This window comes from Microtus ochrogaster, chromosome 15, assembly GCF_000317375.1.
Source record: "Microtus ochrogaster isolate Prairie Vole_2 chromosome 15, MicOch1.0, whole genome shotgun sequence".
Classification (NCBI taxonomy): Eukaryota; Metazoa; Chordata; class Mammalia; order Rodentia; family Cricetidae; genus Microtus; species Microtus ochrogaster.
The window spans coordinates 14,787,496-14,809,815 of record NC_022017.1 but is presented as its reverse complement, the minus strand read 5'-3'; the positions used below and the strand labels follow the sequence as shown (position 1 = coordinate 14,809,815).

Genomic DNA, 22,320 nt, shown 5'->3' with positions numbered 1-22,320 from the left:
CACATGGTGGCTCACAACCATCTGTGTACTGAGATCTGGCGCCCTCCTCTGGTGTGCGGGCATATCTGGAGGCAGAATGTTGTATACATAATAAATAAATAAATCTTTTTTTTTTTAAAAGGTGATATCTGGGAAACCAAAAGCCTATAAGACTGACTATATATTGTGCTAAGCCCAGGGAAGGCAATTGGATTTGGTACTGGAAGTTTTCACTGTGGTGAGGAGAAGTTAGGTTTCATTGAACGTGCAATGTAAAAGATGAGCTAATCACCCCAAAATTCTCCGTCCTTTGGACTTTGGTCCTCTCCTAAACTTTTCTTAATTCCAGTCTCTTAAAGAAACCACCACCTCTCCTGTCGTTGTTCCTGTGAAGCACTGACCTCTGAGCAGCTCGCAGGTCCCCGGCGTGTAAGTGACCTGCTTAGGGCAGCGCCGGAACCCGGTTCCTTTGGACACTGCGCCCACCCTCTCCTGTGAAGCCATGGGAGGGCCCTAGGAGGGAGAGAAGCAATGACCAGCCCTCGTCTCGCGTCGCAGTCCCGACCTCTCATCGCCAGCACCCTGGGTATCTGAGAAGCTGGTGCCCGAACCCTCGGCTCCGGACCGTGCAGTGAACACAGTCCCCATCGGGACGGTCCCGGGCGGAGCGCTCACCCTAAGCGTGGCAGCGCCCTCCTGAAGGAGATCCTCGGGGAAGCCAGTTTGTTAGGGACCGCACCAAGCGCATCTGGTTACTATGGTAACTAGCGTACACGCCCACGCGTGCGCACTCCCGTCTCGTTCTTGGCTGTCTCCCGGAAGTGATTGCTTTTGGGTCACTGCGCAGGCGCAGACCGCGGGTCGTGCCGGGGACGACTGAAGCGCGCGGTTCACTCTTGTGCGGTCCCGAGCCGTCAGTGCGGGGAAGGCATCATGTCAGACAACGAAGACAAGTGAGCGCGGGCTCGGAGGGGAGGACTTCGTGGTGCGAGCTGGGCCCTTGGAGCACAGGCTAGCCTAGCTACGGGGTCTGTGGGGGTGAAGTCTTGAGAACTTCCTACTTCGCGGAGCAATGCTCCCGGGACAGTGTGCGGAGTTAAGCCCTCTGGGCACCCCCTTTCTGGAAGGGAATGACGGTGGTGTAGTTCGTGTAGTCGTAGAAATAGGAAGAAGCAATCCAGAGATGGCCTGGGAGGCTGGGAGCAGGCGCGGGCTTGTAACATAGGTGGCCAGAAGTGGGCTGAACTCTGGGTATATATTTATTTTATTTATCTGGAGACCAAATCTCACTGTATACCAGGTGGTTCCACTTTAGTAATCCGTCTTCCAAATTATGGGATTAAAGCGTGAACTACTATGCCTGGCCCCTGGTATACACTCACACTTAACACACAGACACCTATGAGAGAGAGATGGTATTCACATATACACATACACACATACACATGAGAGAGAGAGAGAGAGAGAGAGAGAGAGAGAGAGAGAGAGAGAGAGAGAAAGTCTCAGCTATGTAGCCTTGGCTGTCCAGGAACTCACTGTGTAGGCCAGGCTAGCCTCAAACCTAAAAAAAAAATCCACCTGCCTCTACTTCCAAAACACTGGGATTTATAGGTCTATGTTACCATGTCCAGCTCCTGGATATATTTTACTTTTTTTTTTTATTTTTGAGAGAGTCAGTCTACATGGCCCTAGCTGTCCTGGAAGTCACTGTGTAGATCAGATTGTCCTCAAATTTACGGAGATCCGCCTGCCTTTGCCTCCTGAGCACTGGGATTATAGGGGTGTGCCGCCATGCCTGGCTGCTGATATAGTTTAAAAATAGAGCCAAGAGGATTTTCTGATGGCTGCATGTGTTAGGTCAAAAGAGAAGATAAACTATGGGAGTCCTAAAATAGATGTAGCTCTCAAAACTCAGAAATAGAAGCTGGATATGGTGGGCTTACCCCTGTAATCCTGGCACTGGGGGGGCTAAGGCAGGAGGATTGCTGTGAACAGATGTCAGTCTGTGCTGCGTAGCGAGTTCCAGGCCAGCCTGAGTTACATAGTGTACAGAGTGATGCTGTCTCAGAAGCAAGCAGACAAAACGCAGGAAAAATACAGTGAAAGCAGAGACGTGTGTGTCAACCAGGGTTGTGTGGACCCCTAGAGAGGAGGTGGCTAGTGAGTGACTGGGGAAAAGGGGGAACCCAGGAAAGGCTGAGGAGGCGCTCCCCCTAAGTGTGAAGCAGGAGGGAGGAGCCAGATGTGCCAGCTGTTGGACGAAGACGAGTGAGAGTGAGGAGTTAGCAAGGAAAAGATCATTAGTGAAGCTGACTGGCACACGCCTTTAATCCCAGCACCCGGGAGGCAGAGGCAGGCGGGTCTCTGAGTTCGAGGCCAGCCTGGTCTACAGAGGGAGTTCCAGGACAGCCAGGGCTGCACAGAGAAATTCTGCCTTGAAAACAAAACAAAAAAGGTAATCAGCGAGCAGAGCTTGTGGTGTGGTGGAAGTCTCCCCTGGGTTAGATTATCTTCTCTTCACAGTCGTAATCTCACCTCAGGGGTAGGGTGATGGTGGTAATGTTCTCTGCTGGGAATTAATGCCTGGGGATTTCGTGCATGCTGTGTATACACTACTTTTGAGCGACACCTCCAGCCCTGAAGTAAATTTTGTTTTTGTTCTTGAGATAGCCTCTCCCTATATAGATAGCCCAGGCTGGGCTTGAACTCCTGCGTCTCCTCCTCCACTGTCCAAATGCTAGGAGTACGGGAGTGTAGCATCACACTCACAGATGTATAGCTTCCCCCTTCCGATGGGGCTCGTCCTGCACTGGTGACTGGAGGATGGCTTAGTGATTGCCAGCACTGCTGCTTGCCCAGGGAGTGAAAGCTCTGCTCCCGGTATCGTGTTGAGCAACACCAGCTTCAGGGGAATTGACACCCCATTTCTGGCTTCCACAGGCATCTGCACACTCGTGCGTACTCACATTTCACATACACAAACACATAGGGAGGAGGGGCAGGCAGAGCTCTGTGAGTTCGGGGCTAGTTCCAGGACAGGCCCTGTCTCGAAAAACCGAAAAAAAAAAGTTCTCAGACCAGAAAAGTACATGTTACAAGCTGACCACAGTAGTTCATAGAGAGGGAAACAGAGGTGAACAAGTCCTAGCAGAATTGGGGGGCAGACAGGACAAGATTGAAGGCATACAGCGAAGATTCCCTCATTGAGATTTGCGGTCCCTCCTACGTCACAGCCGATACACCGAGCTGTGCCTCTGATTCTGGCAGGTGACGCTCTAACCAGCTGTTTCTTCTGGCTTAGTTTTGATGGCGATGACTTTGACGATGTGGAGGAGGACGAAGGACTAGATGACTTGGAAAATGCCGAGGAGGTCAGTAGCCCCCCTCAGCCCTCAGCTTCTTGCACTGCAGCCGGGCGCTAGACAGTGGGGTGGGTGATGGTCGCCGAATGGTTTCGCTGTTCCCTTTTCCAGGGACGTGTCTCCCACAGATACAGGCAGGGTTTCTCAGTAACTGTGGAGCCAGTTCTAGAATGCGCTCTGTAGACCAGGCTGGCCTCGAACTCACAGAGATCCGCCTGCCTCTGCTTCCTGAGTGCTGGGATTAAAGGCGTGCGCCACCACTACCCAGTTCACAGATACACTCTTGGTCTTTGCATGAGTTAGACCTTAGCTTGGTCTTGGGATTGTTGTATCTTATTATGTATGGGTTTTTTTAGACTTGTTCTTGGTAGATAGGCTTAGAACTGAGCTGTTGAAACCAGGCTGGCCTCTAGCTCACAGCAACCAGCCTGCCTGTGCCGCCTGCGTGCTGAATAAGGCGTGGGCCCAGGTGGAAGCAGCTTTGCTCCCTTTCATTTGCTGCTCTACCCCAAACACTTCGAATACCTCGGGGCCTGTAGCAAGCACTCGGCAAACAGTTTTTATTTTATTATTATCATTATTATTTTTAATTTATTTAACTTTATTTTCTGTGTATTGGTGTCAGATTACCCTAGAACTAGAGCTACAGATGGTTGTGAGCTGCCATGTGGGTGCTGGGAATTGAACCTGGGTCCTCTGAAAGAGCAGCTAGTGCTCGTAACTGCTGAGCCATCTCTCCAGCCCCCACAATTTTTATCTTTTAAAAAAATAGTTTTTCGTGCATGTGCACTTGCGTGTCTGTGTGCGGTACACTCACCTGTGTAGTGCGGTGGAGGGGCAGAGGCTGCTGTCAGCTGTCATCCTCTTATGGTGTTCACCTTCTCTTTCAAGACAGGATCTCCCTGACCTTGGGACTCACTGTGTCAGTTAGACTGTCGGTCAGTGAGCCCCAGAAATCTTTCTCTTCTTACCTCCTGGTTCTGTGGTTATATGCACACACTGTTATATACCCAGAGTCTTACATGGAGACTAAGGATTCAAATTTAGGTCCTCCAGTTTGGGCAGCAAGCTCTTTACTGTCTGAGCCATACCCTAAGCTCGAATTCTTGGTTTCAGAGTCCTGTAAACTCTCGTCACAGGCTGTGCACGATCCTGGCAGCAGCTGGTGCTCGTGCCTGTTTTTTCCTCTAGGTCAAGACTCTATCACAAACCCTTTGCTTAGTACCTCAGCATTTGTGGCTGTGCTGGTGGATTATGATTTGTGTGTGTGTGTGATGGAACCCAGGTGTATGTGTGTGCTTGTGTGCATGTGTGTGGAGCAAAGGGTGGAACCCAGGTGTGTGTGTTTGTGTGTGTGTGTGTAGCGGAGGATGGAACCCAGATGTGTGTGTGTGCTTGTGTGCGTGCGTGTATGTGGAGCGGAGGGTGGAACCCAGGGGTGTGTGTGTGTGCACATGTGCTTGTGTGCGTGCGTGCGTGCGTGTGTGTGCTTGTGTGCATGGAGCGGAGGGTGGAACCCAGGGCTAGCCTGGACAGATATGTGGCAAGTTGTTGCTCAGTATGGGTGGTGACTCTTTCTTCTTACCATGACTGTCCTTGCCACTCGACCCATTGACTCAGTTGCCACCCGTGAAAGATCTGGTGTTTGAGCAACTTCCCATTTAGGGTGTGCTCATCACTTACAGGACCAGCCTTCTTTTCAGTGTGGCAGCTGGCTCTGGAGTTCTGACCACAGTCTTCTTTACTGCTGGTTTGGAGAATTTGGTCAGGTTGGCTGGCTCTTGAAGCCCTTGGAATAGGGACCATGATTCCCGCCTATTCCTCACGGGGTAGTAAGGAATGGGGTGTTAGTAGATGTCCTTGACATCTAGAAAGCGTTAATGATGGTGGTGAGGTCATTGTCATCATCTTCCTCTCTGACCCAAAACTCATCCTGAGATGTCCCCTCTGTTTTCTTCTATCCAGGAAGGTCAGGAGAATGTTGAGATTCTCCCCTCTGGTGAGCGACCGCAGGCCAACCAGAAGCGCATCACCACTCCGTACATGACCAAGTACGAGCGAGCCCGTGTGCTGGGCACCCGGGCACTCCAGATCGCGTAAGTGTTGCCCTTTGCTGTCCTCACCGTGAGCCCCAGGCTGCTGATCCTGCCCAGCCCCTGTGTGCCAGGCATTGTGCTGGGCTTAGGGATCCTGTGGTGTAATGTAAACAATAGGCCATGAAAAGTAACCACACAGGAAAAAAGTGTCAGGAAGAACCCTCGTCAGGCCTGGTGGCATAGACCTGTAATTGAAGACACTCAGGAGACAGAAACAGTGGGTGAATGGATTCAAGGCCCACCTGGACTATGGGTTCAACACTACTCTGGGCAACTAGCAAGACCCCATCTCAAGCTAGAAGTGAAAAGGGATCTGGGGACATAGCTCAGTGGCAGAGTGTCTGTCTAGCACGTGTGAGGCCCTGAGTTCAGATAATTCCTGTCAGTTTGCTGAAGTGAGATAAGGATGAATTCAGGGAAGGCCATGGTAGCCCTTCAGGCTTGTACCCCTTCCTTTTATGAGGGAGACTGGCCAGCCCAGTGAGGTAGGCAGGGCCCTTCACTTGGGAAAGCCTAAGAACAGCATTGGCTTCTGGGGTCTAGACGGTAGGCAGGCAGCCTCAGGCAATCAGTGATTGCTGTAACCTGGAAGAGGCAGAGTTAGTGGAACTCTAGTGGGAGACCTGAGCCTGAGAGAAACTGCTGGACTTCTGACGTGGTGGTATGGGAGAATGGCGGATGCTGCAGGACAGACCTGGGAGTTTAGAGAAAACACAGCCAACGGAGCATTCTACCACCGGGTATGTGGAGGCCTGCATGCTGGAGGCATAGGGCTGTCTGCATCCCCTCACAGGTTCACACAGCCCTGGGGAAAGATAACTGCGGTGTTGCCTTGATAAAGGGTTTTGTGTGTGGACGAGGTGGTCTTCAGCCATTCCTCAGGAATGGACCTTTCTCTTCTCTAGCACGGTTGCACTCTTGGCTCCTTTGAGTAAAGTTAGAACCACCTTCAGGGACTACGGTCCTATTGGCCCATACTGTCCGTTATGGCACTCAGTGTCTCCATGTGGCCACTTAAATTAATTAGTTAATTAAAAAATTGGCCCTGTGAGATAGCACATGTCTTTAATCTCAGCACTCAGGAGGCTGAGCCTGTGGATCTTTGTGACTTCAAGGCCAGTCTGGTCTACGGAGTGTGTTCCAGGACAGCCAGGTTACACAGTTAGATGCCATCTCAAAAAAATAACAAAAAGCCCCAAACCACCACCTCCACAACAGAAAAACCTACCCAAACAAATGAAAACAAAGCAACCCCCTCCCCCCAATAGTGGACGCATCTCAGGAGTCAGGAGCATCTCTGTGGCTCCAAGACAACCCGACTGTCATATTTTTCTTTGGGGCTTTAGTGCACCTTCCCCTGAGGGGTCCATGCCCTCTGGTGGCACTCTGCCTGTTGTGAGGGACAGCCAGGCTGGATCCTGTACATCCGCACTGGATGGGTAACCTTTGCTTAGGTGCTGAAATGCCTGCTTGGATAGCTTTTGATGGGGTTCAGTCTGGCCCACTAGCACCACCTGGTGGCTGATTCTCTCACATCTTGCTAACTGGGTGGTGATGTGTAGTGGCTGCAGCACAAGACAGTCACTTGAAGCCCGCATTTGCACTTGCATGTCCATAGATAGGGACACTGACGAACAGATGCCCTGCAGGTGCTCCTGTTATGTATGAGGAGCCCAGGCCCAGACAGCCAGGGCAGCCGTGCATGTCTGTAAGGCTTTGTATGCAATGGGTGTTACAGACAGGTCAATACAGCCATGCATGTCTGTAAGGCTTTATATGCAGTGGGCATTACAGACGGGTCAATAGAGCCGTGCATGTCTGTAAGGCTTTGTATGCAGTGGGTGTTACAGACAGGTCAATACAGCCATGCATGTCTTCCAGGACTGGAGAGATGGCCTAGCAATTAAGAGCATTTGCTGCTCTTGCAGAGGACACAGGTTTGGTTCCCACCATCCACATGATGGCTCACACCATCTATCCCTCCAGTTCTAAGCTGGGCGGTGATGGATGGTGGTGTGCACACCTTTGATCCCAATGGGTGTTACAGACGGGTCAATACAGCCGTACATGTTCTGTAAGGCTTTGTATGCAGTGGGCGTTTCTTTTGTTTTCTTGGTGTTAGGAACTAAACCTGGGGCCTTACGTTCTATTGCTAAACCACACCCCAAGTTTTGGAGACATTTTGTTATTTAGGAAGGACATTTGGTTTCTGCTCTAGGGAAAATCTCAGGCTTTTGAGAGTAGCAGAGATGAGAATATTTAGTAATGAACTAGTCAGTGTTGCTCTCAAACTGGTTGGCCCTAGAGTCACCTGGCAGCTCTAAAGGTACAATCCTCAGAACCCTTACTGAGAAAGTCTCTCCCAGGACTGGAGAGATGGCCTAGCAATTAAGAGCACTTGCTGCTCTTGCAGAGGACACAGGTTTGGTTCCCACCATCCACATGATGGCTCATACCATCTATCCCTCCAGTTCCAAGCTGGGCGGTGATGGTGGTATGCACACCTTTGATCCCAACACTTAGGTGGCAGAGGCAGGCAGATCTCTATGAGTTTGAGGCCAGCCTGGTCTACAGAGTGAGTTCCTGGATAGCCAGGGCTACACAGAGAAACTATGTCTTGAAAAAACAAACAAATAAATAAAAAAGTATGTCCTGATTGTCTAGAGAAGACGTGGGCCCTGGCTTTGGTGTGCTTCTCAGTAGCCCTGGATTTATAGGTATAAGCCCGTCCAGGGTGATCGGGGGAGTTGTTCTTAGGGCACAGAACTGGAGGTGCCATCCCCTTGTTTAGTGTTGGGGCCTCTGCTTGGGCCAAGCATTGGCTGGGGACTGGGCCCTCACAGTGGCCATGTGTGGTCCTGGGCCACCAGCAGCTCATGGTCTGCTGTGGACAGTAATCTGGTGTCTTTGGTGCCATGAATGGCACATGTAAACTCACAGGCAGTGAAGACTGTCATTTCCGGAGTGGGGACACCTAAGCCCTCAGGCTGTGGAGAGATGGTGCAGAATGGACAGGCGCCTGAGCTTCTTTTCTGTGGCTGTGACAGAATCCTTGGGGAAGGTTCCTCGCTCCGTACATTTGGCTCACAGTTCTGGGGGTTGGAAGGTCTAAGAACATGACACCTGCGCCTGGTGAGACTTCAAGCTGTGTCATAGCATGGTAGAGGGTCACATGGTGAGACCAAGCAAGCTGGCTTGGGTTTCTCTTCCTCTTATAAAGCCTTCACAGTGGTCCCACCCTCAGAACAAAGGCCCCTCCTCTGTCTGATACTATCATCATACTAACTTAAGAACGTAGGGGACACTCAAGAACACGGGAGCGGGGAGGCATAAAAGTTTGTTTTGGGTGTGTGGATGGGGGCCAGGCTGGGAGAATGTGACCCTTCTGGGGTTGTTGCTGTGAAGGGCTGTGGGTTTGACTGATGTGGTAAGAATGAAGGGCCTCTTCTGATGGAGCATTACAGTTAGATGACTTTAGTGTGTTTCATAGGGCACGTCATAGCACAGTGGTTAGGAACACATCTAGACTCTGCCTCTCTGCCTGTGTGTGTTTGAACCTTGAGTAGGTTACTCGCCTTTCTGTACCTCAGTTTCCTCACCAGAAAAAAGTCAAAGTGGGACTCCCCTCAAATGAACAGAGAATGTCAAGGTGGAGAACAGTGAGTGGTGTGGAGTCTTTTAGTCTTTGGTTTTCCCAGTGAGGCAGGGATTATCTTCATTTTTAAATGAGACCATTGGGAGCTGGAGAGATGGCTCAGAGGTTAAGAGCATTGCTTACTCTTCCAAAGGTCCTGAGTTCAATTTCCAGCAACCACATGGTGGCTCACAACCATCTATAATGAGGTCTGGTGCCCTCTTCTGGCCTGCAGACATACACACAGACAGAATACTGTATACATAATAAATAAATATTTAAAAATAAATAAATAAATGAGACCATTGGGATGTGGACAGAAACCCACATCTTGTCTTTGGAGGCACAATTTAATCCAGTCTGCTGGTCTTCTCTCTGCTTAGTGGTAGCTCCCTGTATACTTCTGCCACCACAGCTGCCTGCCTAAGTGACCTTGCTGGATGAGGAGCAGGACACCATAGTCACCTTCTCTGAGCCTTGTTTCTTGTCTCTCCAACCCGTGTCTGTCCCTGCAGGATGTGTGCCCCTGTGATGGTGGAGTTGGAGGGGGAGACAGACCCATTGCTCATCGCCATGAAGGAACTCAAGTAAGTCCCTCAGACAGGGGTCCTTCCTCCAGAGCGCGGCAGCAACTCTCGGCCTCTCTGTCTGTGGAGGCTGGTGTTTGATCCTGTAGATCTCTGGCTCGTTCATAGTCAAGCCCCCGAGATGAGGGAGGGGGTTTCTGTGACATGTGCTTTTCCCGCTTGTTCCCTGCTGCAGAGCCGGGGCACCGCCCTCATGTCCTGTGACTTTCCCACCACAGGGCCCGGAAGATCCCAATCATCATTCGCCGTTACCTGCCAGATGGGAGCTATGAAGACTGGGGTGTGGACGAGCTCATCATCACCGACTGAGCAGCGTTGTTGGACTGTGCCGGGCGCCATTTCTATGCCCATTTTATACATGTAAATAATAAACTTTGTCCTTCCTACCCCTCTGTGCCTGCTGTCTGCAGTGCTGCCACCTGCTGCAGAGAGCGGGCCCACATCGAGGTGGCCCTATGACTGTTAGCTCTTTCTGAAGCACCAGGGACTTGGCCCGGTGGGTCCTCCCATCCCTCCCTCTATCTCCCCATGCACCAGAGTGAAAGCTGCTGCAGGGGAGACACCTCAGCTGCCTTCTCAGCAGACAGATGAGTCTTTGTGCCCAGGGAGCTGGTTGTCATGGAAACCCCCAATTTCCTTTCCAGTGGGGACTGGCTGCAGGGGCTTCTCCCTTCTCAGGAGTATCACAGAGCAGGTCTCATCAAGCCAGCCATTGTTCCTAGGGACCTGCCTGGAGCTCTTATCAAGGACTCAGATCCCCTTTCAGGAGTGGTGCCCTAGCAGGAAGTGTGGGGGTGCAGTGATTCCCCCACTGTCCCCAGGCAGAGCCCTGTTGGGCAAGTCAGCAATTGGAACAAGGACTAAGCACCTGTTCAGCTCTGTCCCGGGCCAGTTCACATAGTGCCCTCCATGGCCATCTCTTTGCTCTGCCACCTTGTGCCTCTGCTTCTCAGACTTGAGCTAGGATGATGTGCTTGCTCTTGGGTTCAGCCTGAGCTCACTCGCAAGGGTCCCTCTTCTGTGTTCCACTTCCCATCCCTTCACATCCTGTGGCAGAGATGTGTGTGGAGCTAGGGATCAGGACGGTGGAGGCAGGAGGCTCGCAGAGTGAGTTCAAGGTCAGCCTGGGCTACGTGAGACTTGTCTAAGAATTTGTTTTAGAAAAGAAGGCATGGACTCTGGCATAATTAAAAGGAAGACCTCTGGTCCACTGCAACTCCAAGGAGTCATGGATTGCCACGTGGGACCAGGCACCCTGGTCAGGGTGGGAAGGATGTGTGGCCACAGGAGTAGGAGGGTGCTTACTGCTTTGGATGGTGGTTAATTCTGGGAGTCACAGACTTTGCACCCTACTACCCTCCTCCAAGCCTCTGGAATCCTTTAATCAAGCTGGGTGCTGAAATTTCAGCCCTGAAATGCCGCCTTTGTGCCGGCATCCAGGCAGCCACCCCAGAGTGCGGGGTCACTCTCTTGGCCCATTTCTCTAAATGGTGCCTTTGTTCCCTGCTGGGCTGCTCAGTATCAGATGTGATTAAAGGGAGCTGGAGCTTGGGTAGGAGGGGGCGTTAACCCTTAGGGGATAGGGTGTAAGGAGACAGAGAAGAGGGTGCTTTTCATATCCCCCTTTTAATTCTGCTCTTGGGAAGCACCTCATTCAGCTGGCCGGGTCTGTCACTTGCCTGCATTGTCAAATCTGTCTCCTTAGGTTTAAGGTCATCTCCTCAGCCATTTAAAGAAACACCTGGCTTTGGAGCCTCTGCTGTGCCCGAGCACATCCAAACTCTTCCAAGGGATGTGGACAGCCCACTAATGCTGGCTTCCACTTGCCTTCCCCCATGGCCATTTCCCTGCCGCCTGCACCAGTGGTGACTGGATGACCAACCTCATGAGCTAACAGGCCCCCCCCATGGGCCCCTCCATCTTGCCAGCTTGTCTACAGTTCCCCATCAGAGCAGGTGCAGTATGTAGACCGGAAGTGGACAAATATCCTGCTTTTCAGTAGAGGGGCAAGTGAGCGTCAGCAGGAAAACTTGGTTGGAGTTGGTTTCATGTCTGACAGTGCTGGTATCATAAGATGAAAACCTGCAGCCAGGAGAGGAAATTTGTCTATGGTTCCTGGTCTGGTAGATGTAGAGAATGCCCCAATCACTAGCCCTTGTTTTCCCCCAGGGAATCGGCAGTCTCCTGTCACCTGTGATGGGTGAAGAAGGTAGTCTGTGAGGAAGAGCGCTGATGAGGAGGGGCACTCGGGCATATGCAGGCCCCCAGCCTACCCCTTGTATCCCAGCCTAGTGTCTTCAGTGAAGATAATCAAGTATGTAGATGCATATGCTCGGACTTAGCTCAGGGGAAGCTAGGCCCCAAGATTTAATAAAGGTGGAGCAACGGGTCACGTCGTCCAACAGGTAAAGATCTAGTAAAGCCCAATAAAAAAATACAGCTTCCATGTAGTTTGGGTGGTCTGATGCTGCATTCGATATTGTTAAAAAGAGCAAGGGTTTCATATACCAGGCTTCAAAGGAGCCAGTGGTTTGGGGGAGGTGACCAAGAGAGCTTAGTGGTTACAGTGTCTAGATGGAATGGTGGGTCGTGTTCCCGGTACCCACCCGCTCAGGGACTGATGGAGATGGGGGGATGATGTGGAACAGTAGACCTTGGAGAGTGGTTCAGGGCACGTGCTGTCGGGAGGGCACCACTTTCACAAAGCACCAGGCAACGGGAGCCACTCCCTCGGAGGCCTAATGGATGTACGTGCATCCTTACATATGTCCTGGCAAAGCCAGCAACTGGGGGCACACTAGGAGCTTTGCTGCAATGAGATGTGTGGCCGTTGGCACTTCTTGTCATAGCAACTTGGTAGAGATTCCCCTTGACCTTGGTGAGGTGAGCTTGGCAGTGGCATAGGTCACGGCCACTACTGAGGACAAACTCTTGGGGGGTGGGCACAAATGGATGGAGCTGCTTGGCTTAGACAAACCTGCTGCTGTGATAGCTAGCGTGGGCTCTCTCGCTTAGTCTCGTGTGTGTGTGTGTCTGTGCACTGGGGGAGGCGATGGGTGGAGAAGTGTGGCCACAGAAGGTCCATCCACACATTCTATGGACCCACCATCCCCAGGTCAGGGGAGAAAGACCCTAGGAATCGCTCACCTTTGCACTGTCCTGGCTGCTCCCAGAAAACCTTTGAAGAAGCACAGGTATGGGGGTAAGAGACCAAGAGACAGGCCAGGTCAGGCCACCAAGCAGGCGACCGGAAGTTTTGATTTTATTACTCGGAGTGCTTAATGCAAGTTAATGGGGACTGGGGTGGCTGGAGGAGGGGCGGGAGCATGGCGACTATGCAGATAAATAAGGGGCAGCGATGTGTTACATGTGGACTGGGGAGACAGAGCTACGTTCTTTATTAAGGTATCTCTGGAGCGAAGGGCACAGGGCGAGGGTGGAATGTACACGCAGGGGTTTAGTGTCCAGCCTGCTGCCAGCAGCCTGGGTGCTGGGCTCTGGGACTAGGGCCTGTGCAGCACTAACTCTGAGCCTGGGGACTTGAGGCTGACACTCAGGAGGCGAGAGGAAGACTGGCTGAGTGGCCTCTGGCTTTCCGGGAGCCCCTGCCTCCTCACTTGGGGTGGGCCTTGAGGTGTGGGAGGTGGTAGGGAAGAACGTGGGGCTCTCCTCAGTTAGATAGACAAGGTTATTGACACAGAATTGAATCTGAGGACCTCTGCCAGTTCCTTCCTGTGTCCAGGTGTGGGGGCCATTGAAAAGACAGGCGCTTCCAGGGAGTATCCCAGCCTACGCCCCACAAAGCTGTTCAGAGCTGTCCCCAATGAGTCCTCAGGACAGGACAGCCAGCTTTAGACTTTGAGGCAGGTCCCTGGCAGCCTGTCTCTCAGACACTGTGACACAGCGGTGCTTGGGCCTCTGAGCCCCTTGCTTTCTAAGGAGGAAACGGGAGTGAGGCCTCCCACCCTAATGCTTCCGACCTCCCTGAAGGAGTGAGCAGGACTTCTCAGGTCCTGGGGTAGAGGGTCATTTCTAGGGGCAGGTGGTCCCTCACCCTCAGTCTGGGGCAGCCATCAAGTCCTCCCCTGCCAGCTCAGTCAGGGCTGGGCCTCCCGAGCTGGGGTAGGTGGAGGGCATCAGGGCAGGAGCTGGCAGAAACCCCCAGCTGCTGTCGGCCTCTCAGCCTCCCCTACTGCCCCTGCCAGGCCTGAGGCTGATGGGGAGCGGGGCACACAGGCTGGGGGAAGGTGGGGACTGGTGGTGGCAGGGCCCCCTCTAAGGTCGGGACAGAGTCGTATATACCGGCTGCTCCCAGTGTGTGGGACTGTGGGACTGGGGCCCTGAGGGGCTGGGGTCAGAGATGGCCGTATAGAGGGGCCGTTGAGAAGGCCCCATGTAGGAAAAGGCTGAGTAGAGGCCAGAGGCCTGACCCGCATGGCCGTAATAGGGTCCTGAGGGCTGATGGTCAGAATAGTCGAACTGGGGGCGTGAGATGGAGGGGAAGGCGGAGCCGTAGTGGGGCAGACTGAGGGAGGTATAGGCGATCTGGGAAGTCGACGGCTGGTCAGTGTAGTGTGGGGGTCCCTGGGGGCCTGTGGTCTCTGTCTTCACCTGGGCTTTGGCATCCACACCAGGGGGTGAGACCGTGGGCAGAGCCACACCTGGTGGCTTGGAGATCCAGGCAGAGTGTCCACTGGCCACAGCCAGGGCACTGCCCAGCCCGTAGCCAGCTGCTGAGTAGCTACCCACATGGCCTGGGTGCCCATTGGGTGGCAGGTATTGGTCCAGCTCAGTCACATCAAAGGTCTCCATGTTGGACATTACCTCGTGACTGATCTCTCCGATGTCCACGTTGCCGAAGTCGATGTGGGGCTTCCCGCCCTCCCCCAAGGAGCGCCCATCCCTTTTGGGGTCTGCCTTGCCAGACTGCAGCTCTGTCTTTGGGGTGGTTGGAGGGGTGGGAGGGCCATGGCTCTGGCCTGGATGAGAGAGAGAGAGAGAGAGAGAAAGAGAGAGAGAGAGAGAGAGAGAGAGAGAGAGAGAGAGAGAGAGAGAGAGGTGAGAATGAGCAGGTTAGAGGCAAATGGACCCTAGAAGGCCTCGTGGCTCATCTCCAGGCAACAGGATGCTGACCACTAAGACCAGACATGCTGCCTAACGGCTGAGCCTACCGGGTCATGCTGGGCTATCGTCCTGGGCCCTGCCTGCTCTTCAGAGCACCCTTGACATCTGCTGGTCACTTTCCCTGTCTACTTTGAACTGTTACCTCTTACTACCTCAGCAATACAACCCCAGGCCTGGCTACTCCCTGCCCTGCTGGCCCCCTTGTCTTTGTCTGTTAACTTTCTCATCCACACATCTCAGCAAATGCTCAGGCACTGCTAAGTGCCAGGCCAGGTGTGCCAGATCCTAGGAAGAAATGGAAATAAAATCGGGCCCTGTCTCCAAAAGCTTGTAGCCACGGAGAGATAAGAGCCCCTACAGGGTTCTAGAGCAGTGGGCCCTGTGTGAAGGCGCATGCAAAGGACTGAGGGGTGAGAGAAGGAAGCCACCTGCTGTCTCAGGGATTTGGGGGAGTCTCAAAGGGGCTCCGATGATGAGATCACATGGAAGGAAGGTGACTGGACCGAGCATCTCAGCACAGAGAAGCAAATCCACGGCACAGCATTGTAAGGCCAGCAGCTGCCGGGGCAGATCGTACCTCGGCCATCACACTGGAGGCAGTGCCAAGTCCTTCATTAGCCAAGGGCTGCGGACTTCAGGAGACCTACCAAGGCTTGAATTCTGGCTCTGCCATTCACTGTGTGACCCCGGGAAAACCCTCAATCTTCCTTTAAGCAGTTTGTCAGTAAAGCAGAGATGAAACCAGGGAGCCTAGGTACCACATCTTGGGGAGATGAGACCAGGGAGCCTAGCTACTGCATCTCGGGGAGCCTACTGTGATTACATCCTGGAGTCGTATGATTCCTGGACAGATAGATGCTGCTGCCTGAGTCTCAAAGAGGCTCTTCCTATGCTAGTTTCTTCCTGTATGTCATTCACTCGATTCCATCCCTACTCCTCCTCTAGACTATAGGCTCCTAAGCCAGGGACCATGGGCTTCTCCTGGTGGCTCCTGGTACCTGACACAATGAGAACTTGGCTTGTCTGCTGAAGCCAGAGCAGCTCTCTACTCTGAGCACTTCCTGCACGTCACACTGGTGCTCTGCTCATGAGGAACGCAAGCGAAACATCGCCCGCAGAGTCCCACCACCTGGGCTCAGACCTCAGCTGAGGAGCAGGCTCTTTTTCCTGTCTCCTCAACTGCAGGACGCTGGTGAGGAGTTGCTCACCTTACCACAGCATTTTAGGCTGACTGGCTGGTGGAAGGGATCCACACACGCAAGGCAGCCTGGCACGCTCAGTGTCAGCTCGCATCCTTAGGGAGAAGTAAATAGGAATGGGCCACATAGGCCCCTCCGTGGCATGTGCTCAGCATCACCCCAGCGCAGGAGCCGGAAGAGGCAGTGGTTTCCTCTCCACCCATGTTTGATCACTCACCCTGCCTGCCTCTTACCTCTGGTTTCTCCAGACAGGGTTTCTCTGCATAGTCTTGGAACTCACTCTGTAGACTAGGCTGGCCTCGAACTCAGAGACCCACCTGCCTCTGCCTCCATTAGAGGTACCACCACCCGTCTTTTTTGTTTGTTTGTTGTTTGTTTTTTGGCTTTTGATCAATTGTTTCTCAAAAGCACCAGAATCCCCACTGAGCTGCCTCCGGGTTCTGTCCTCCAGCTGGAGGAGCTGCACCCCTGGCCAGCCCTTCCCAGATCTCAGCTCAGGCTAGGGAATTCTCCATTGCCTGGCTTCTCCCAACCCCACTGCAGCTCTGCCAATAGCACACTGGTAGCTCCCGACCCAGCACTCACCTGAAGGGTGCTCTGGGTTCCCGTCTGAAATGGGGGAACCTTCTTCCGGGTGCCGATGGTCCAGGTGGGCACTCTTGTAGTGGGCCTGGATGGCAGCAGCCCCTCCTTGCTCAGCCTCCCCGCCTGGGCATTCTGCCTCCCCCTGGGTTGCCTTCCCATTCTTCCGCCGCCTAGGTTGGTACTTGTAGTCGGGATGGTCCTTCTTGTGTTGCATGCGGAGCCTTTCAGCCTCCTCAATGAAGGGGCGCTTGTCACTCTCGTTCAGCAGCCTGGAGGTGGAGGACACCAGAGCTAGTGAGTGCTGGGGCACCCGGGCGATCTTCCCTCTGAACTTCATTTCTGGGATGGGGAACCCAGAGGGCAGGCCCAATGTAGGACTCTGCCCTGTGGTTAGCTCCCAGAAAATGTCAGACCAAGGAGCCCCAGCCTGAGGTGGTTGTCATCTCTGTCCCCTACCTCTCAGTGGCTAGAGGACAGCAGGAGCCACCAGCCTCTGAGCGTGCGGTCAAAAAGGAGTTACAAGGGGCAGGTGTCAGTGCGAGCAGAGGGAAGTCGGTCCTGTTACTGAAGCCCCATTGAAGGGCGAGCTCCCTGGCGCACACCTGGAGGCGTGCAGACAGAAGCACACGGCTGTAGAGGAACCCAGTCTCTGCTACTTACTAGCTGTGTGCCAGACTTTGCACAAGTTACTTCTCTGAGTCCGGGTTTCTTCACCTACAAAACGAGGATGATAACACCTACTTCACCTGGGTGTGGGGTCACCAGAAATATATATAAATACACGAAGTGCCTGGGCCTGGGGAGGGGGGACCTAGAGGAAACGGGCTACTCTGACGGTGCCTGGGGAGGAGCTGCACGGGACAGCCCAAGGGTAGATCCTCAAGTCCAGAAAAATGATTTGGTGAAATTTCTATGTGGTGGGGCTGAGTGTTCTAGGTGTGAGTCCCTTCAGTACGGGGGCACTGTCTCCAGAGAGAGATCTTGTGTCTGGACCTGGGAGTGACAGAAGGTAGAGGAATCTTGGGTCTCTTCCCAGACTCTGGGACAGACTGAGGCCAGCCCTCATGACATGGAGAAGACCTCATGGCAGTACCCCACCCATTCCACTCCAGCTTCAGGTAAAAGTTGTGTGTGGAGGGTACCAGGACTTGCCTGCCCCAGGGTAAGGAAGACAGGGTGGGGCACCTTAAATAGGGGGAAAGAACAGATCCATAGACTCCAGACACAGGGACCACTGGTCCACTTTAAGGGTTTTTCTCCCTCCAGCACACCCAATTGGTGCCCTCTTCTCCTAGGCAACAGAAGACCAAGCCCCCTCTCCGGGATGGTTATGCCAGGCACTTTCTAGCCAGCAGCAGCATTCCTTTGCAGCTTAGCCTCCTGGTCTGCCCTGTACCCTGCCAGCATTCCCCAAGGGACCCTCAAGCTGAGCCAGACTCCATTAGAGTTAGTACACTCTCTGGATAGGTAGAGACCCCAAGTTAGGTCTTAGAAAGAACCACAGAGCAGAATGGTGGGGTCCTGTCAGCATGGACCCAGCACAGATGCTCCTGGGGTGGCTGGTGACACCGGACAGTCTCTCCTATCCTTCTCAGTGTCCCCTGCCTGGCTGCCAACCTGAAATCACCAAGAAGTGGCAAGAAATGTGGGAGAGGGCCTCATATAGCAGAAGTGCAGGAAGATTACGACACTGGAGTCTACCATCACCCCCCAAGCCGCACTGTACCCAGTCAGCCCTAACAGAAACCCGGGGGAGCCGTGGTGCTCGTGCCAATCTTAGCCAACTCTGCGCAGGACTCCTCATCCACCCTACACCATCTCCAAAGCCACCCTTTCCTCCTGTACAAACCCTCACATTCAGAGCTACCCTTCTCCACTGCCCCCCCCCCCAGCCCCGGGCCAGCTTGGTCCTCATTTGCTCCCTTTCTTTCTACCTGCCTCTTGGTTTGTAATGGGTGGAAGGAGAAGGGAGGCTGATTTCCAGCCCGGTGGGGCAGCTCCTAGTGGGGCACTGGCCGCTGTTCTATGTGTCCTCCTGCCAGGCCAACATGTGGGTAAGAGTCTGTGCGACTTGAGGCAGGAGAGGCCAATGAGGGCCCTATAGGAGGAGCTCGGCTGCAGCCTGGTCCCAGTTTCCTGGCTTGGACTGTTCTTTCTGTACAGGTTAAACAGGACCGAACATCCCACAGGTCAGCACGTCATGGTTCCTCCCCAGATGGCAGCCAAGTTTAGTGTGCCAAGTGCTCACACGGCCACCCAAGACCTGTGTTCAAGTGCATTGATCCCAGACTCATGCACAGCTCTCTCCTCAGTCTGTGTTTTAGGCTGCTCTTCAGTTCTGTCGACCCAACCATCTATGATCCTAATGTCCTTAGAGGCATGAGCTTGGAAAAAGTGTGTTCAAACCCTTGGAGCAACTGGCAAGCTCAGCCCACATTCTGGTTTCCTGAGGACCCCCATCCAGGGCCTAAGCAGCCACCTCCCCTTGACACAGTCTTGGCTCCCTGGCATTGTTTTGCCACTTCCCATCCCTGGGGTGGTCTTCGGCCATCCGGGCTCTCCTGCCTCACCTGCTCCAGGTGGAACGCTGTGGGCACAGTCTGAGTGGTAGCCAGGGATGAGTCTGCCTGAAGGGGACTAAGTCGAGGGTTCTAAAGTGGGAATTGAGACAGGGACAATGGAGGGACTCCATAAACCCTGGCAACAGATGGTGGTTGGAGAGTTGGGGGGTCCATCTCTCAGTGCTATTACACGCCTAGACGGACCTTGGACAAAGGAGTTAGCCGCCACTGCCTTCCCTGAGCAGAGCTGGGCTCTGGGCTCATAGTGGCTGGGTGTCCAGCTATTGCTTGGTCAGGGCTGAGGAAGCTGGGGGAGGGGTGCCGGGCCTTCAACAAGCACATGGCAAGCGCAGGTCAGGAAGCTACTTGCGGATGGCTCTGTTCTTAGGGAACGGTTTGCTTCTTCTGCTACTTCAAGGCCTGTGGTCTTCACACCAGGCCAACAAAGTGGAAGGAGCTGGCTCTTCTAACAGACCCCAAGTCTCCTCAAGCATGGAGCCCCTTCCATTTTCCTGTTCTCTGCCCACTCCAGACCACTCCAGAGGGTCAAGTGTGACCTCTGTCACCAGAGAGAATGTGGGGAATGCCTCTGACAAGGATTGGTGACTGGACTCTGTCGCTGACTGACCCAGGTAGCCAAGACTGCCTCTTGGGCCTGTCTCTTGGAAAGTCCAGTGGGGATCAGGTGACTTCACAATCTAGCTCCTACTGGAGCCCTTGTTCCCTTTGAACCTGACCCAGGGTGCCCGTGGCGTGAAGGGGTGCTCCACACATCTGGGACTGGCCAGGTGAGCACAAAGGTCAAATTTGATCCCTGGGAAAATGTTGCCCCAGAGGCTTGAGGACCAGCTTAGGCAGCCTAGGGTTCTGAGGGACCCTGGCAGGAAGCAGGCTTCCTCCTGGCTAGGGTGCTCAGCTCTAGTTCTTGAGCTTGGGGAAGAGGTTGCTCAACCATTGGGTGGAGCCCAGGGAGGGAAGATGGCGCCAAAGCTGGAGAAAGTGGAAAAGAGGGAGTAGTTTGGTGTCTCGGGGACATAGCTGGACGGGAAGGCCTCTTTTTGTGTGCCCTGTCCTGGGAATAAGGAAGCCCTCAGTGCAGAGGCTGGGGTCAGGAAGCTCTCCCAGGGTTGTTGGAGCAGGGAACTCTGCTTTCTCTGGGTTTCTTGTTTTCCTTGCAACCCCTCCTCCCCACAAGTTCTCCGTCTGGCTGCTTCAGTGTCGCAGCTTCTACAGCAAGACCAATTCTCTCCCAGAGTTTCCCACACTCTCCTGACCACTGAAATGGGTGGCAGCGGCACCCAAATGTGTGAATGTGGGATTGAGTGGAAGTCATCAGAGCGTCCCACCACGCTATCTTCCCTGCCCACCACCCACAGAATTCCAGCCACGAGGGGGCGCCTCCCCGCCCGCCATCTCAGGATAGTGGCCCCAGCCTAGGCCACTGGGGTTCTGAGTTCCAGGGAGAGCAGCCCGAGGGGTCCCCCAGGAACAATCTGGGTAGATGGGTGGGCAAGGTTACCAAATCTGGTCTTCTAAAGAGATGGTTGGCCTCCCCTAGGAGAGGGGCCTGGGCGATCCTACTCTGGGGCCCCAGGCTAGCCCTAATGCCCACGAAGCTAGGGCCTGCTGGGCTGGGGCGGGGCAGGGCTCACCTCCAAAGCTTGCCCAGCGTCTTGCTGAGCTCGGCATTGTGGAGGTGCGGGTATTGGTCGGCCAGCTTCCTGCGCGCCGCCTGTGCCCACACCATGAAGGCGTTCATGGGCCGCTTGACGTGCGGCTTGCTCTTGCTGGCGCCATTGACACGCACGGGCATGGGCACCAGCGTCCAGTCGTAGCCGCTGAGCACCTGGCTGACGGCCTCGCGGATGCACACAGGGAACTTGTCATCATCTGCCTCGCCGTCCTGCTGTTCCTTCTTGACCTTGCCCAGTTCGCCGGGCCCCGGGCTGGCTCGCAGGCCCGAGCCACCGCCGCCGCCGTCGGGTCCCAGCGACGGCGCGCTGCCAGGGGACAGGCAGCGGGGCTCCTCGGAGCCCACAGGGCTCAGCTCCACCTCTGATAGGTCCTGTTCCTCGGCCATGTCGCTCCCGGCCGCCGCCGCTTCGGCCGCCTCCCCCAGGCCCACCGCCGGGGTCCTCGCGAAGAGCCCAACGCCCACCTGGACAGGAAGGAGGGCGCGATGGAGAGGCGCCGTGCGCCACCCCAGGCTGGACGCGGATGTAGCCCCGAGGTGGCGGCCCTCTTTGCCCGCTCTAAATCCACTCGGGCCTGGGCCCGCGCACATGCCAGACCCTAAGTGGGTGCGTCCCGCCTCTATATCTTCCCACCCCCTGATCCCAACCGTCTCTAGGTGTGGGTGGGTTTTTTCCTTAAACCTCCTCTTGGGTGGAGGTTTGTTGATGGAAAGGAAGAAAAACGGACCCTTTATTCGACTCTAATCCGGGCCCCTGGAATTTCCCACCTTTTCTCTCAACTCTCCTTCCCCTCGTCTGCCCTGACAGTCTAAGGAAGCTGGGTGGGAGGATGCCTGCCTGCCTGTGGGGTGTCAGCCTCTCCCACCCTAAACTGGGGGGACCCAGATCCATGATAGCAGTCCTGGCCCAGGGGAGCGGTGCGCACTCACCTCCTCAGACCTCTCCTCCAGTCTGGGGCTCGTCCTGAGGAAGTGGAAAACCGTGTCCCAAGGTGTGCGGTCCAGGTCGGGGCTGGGGGGGCTGACACTGATGGACTGGGAGGGAGGGGCTGGGGGGCCCTAAGCCTCAGGCCACAGCCTCGTCTGGACGGAGCCTGAATCCTCACCACCAAACACCCTGGCTGGACAGCCCGAGACTGACTGAGCGACTGAGCCGCTGCAGACGGCTGGGGAAGGAAGGAGGGGGAGGGGAGGGGGGAAAGGAGGGAGGGAAGGGCAGAAGGTGGAGCCTCCAGCGCTGCCTTCATCCCCAACACCCAGGACGCCTCTACTCTGCCCAGCTCCCCCCCCCCCCCAAAGCCCTGCCGGCACTGCTGCCTAGGCCCGTCTCCCTGGCCTAAGCTTGGGTTTGGGCAGCTGGTGTAAGAGTCGGGGCACTTTACATCTGGGAAGGGAGAGATGCAGGTGGCGCAGTCAGAACCTGTTGCCTGGGACCCTAGACCTCTGCCGCAGGTAGTGGCATGGGCTATTGACAAAGGACTAGGGGGAGATGTGAGGAAA

The 22,320-nt window shown here is 54.5% G+C and overlaps 3 protein-coding genes across 6 annotated transcripts in view; 1 reads left to right on the top strand and 2 right to left on the bottom strand.

The window, feature by feature from the left end:
* The window catches only part of C15H22orf23 (chromosome 15 C22orf23 homolog), a 7,166-nt gene extending 6,436 nt beyond the window's left edge, over positions 1 to 730 (bottom strand). Inside the window, exons 1-2 of one of the 4 annotated variants that reach the window (XM_026782482.1) lie at positions 655 to 718; positions 381 to 492 (exon numbers count right to left, since the gene is read on the bottom strand). In XM_026782482.1, coding sequence (XP_026638283.1) covers positions 381 to 483 — 103 coding nt within the window. In that variant the 5' untranslated portion in view covers positions 484 to 492; positions 655 to 718. Of the gene's footprint in view, positions 1 to 380 lie in introns of all 4 variants that reach the window. The other 3 variants (XM_013348795.2, XM_005354210.3, XM_026782483.1) reach the window with 3 other exon arrangements.
* Positions 731 to 825: 95 nt separating this feature from the next.
* Polr2f (RNA polymerase II subunit F) lies at positions 826 to 10,044 on the top strand. Its single transcript, XM_005354208.2, has 5 exons — positions 826 to 932; positions 3,281 to 3,350; positions 5,307 to 5,437; positions 9,587 to 9,658; positions 9,877 to 10,044. The coding sequence occupies exons 1-5, from the start codon at positions 913 to 915 to the stop codon at positions 9,965 to 9,967; spliced, it is 384 nt and encodes a 127-aa protein (XP_005354265.1). The 5' UTR covers positions 826 to 912; the 3' UTR covers positions 9,968 to 10,044.
* Positions 10,045 to 12,885: 2,841 nt separating this feature from the next.
* On the bottom strand, positions 12,886 to 21,959 carry Sox10 (SRY-box 10). The gene is made up of 4 exons (XM_005354207.3): positions 21,751 to 21,959; positions 20,780 to 21,285; positions 16,567 to 16,835; positions 12,886 to 14,637 (listed from the first exon to the last, which is right to left on the bottom strand). Exons 2-4 carry the CDS (start codon positions 21,205 to 21,207, stop codon positions 13,934 to 13,936), a joined length of 1,401 nt encoding a protein of 466 aa, XP_005354264.1. The 5' UTR covers positions 21,208 to 21,285; positions 21,751 to 21,959; the 3' UTR covers positions 12,886 to 13,933.
* Positions 21,960 to 22,320: the final 361 nt, after the last annotated feature.

Bases quoted from the DNA above. Each gene is read 5' to 3' on its own strand.
- Polr2f (XM_005354208.2), top strand. From the start codon at position 913: ATGTCAGACAACGAAGACAA. The intron at 3,351-5,306 runs GTCAGTAGCCCC...TCTTCTATCCAG, and splicing joins ACTTGGAAAATGCCGAGGAG to GAAGGTCAGGAGAATGTTGA. The intron at 5,438-9,586 runs GTAAGTGTTGCC...CTGTCCCTGCAG, and splicing joins ACCCGGGCACTCCAGATCGC to GATGTGTGCCCCTGTGATGG.
- Sox10 (XM_005354207.3), bottom strand. From the start codon at position 21,207: ATGGCCGAGGAACAGGACCTATCAGAGGTGGAGCTGAGCCCTGTGGGC. The intron at 16,836-20,779 runs GTGAGCCCTGCC...CTCCACCTCCAG, and splicing joins ACGCTGGGCAAGCTTTGGAG to GCTGCTGAACGAGAGTGACA. The intron at 14,638-16,566 runs GTGAGTGCTGGG...TCTCTCATCCAG, and splicing joins GAACCCAGAGCACCCTTCAG to GCCAGAGCCATGGCCCTCCC.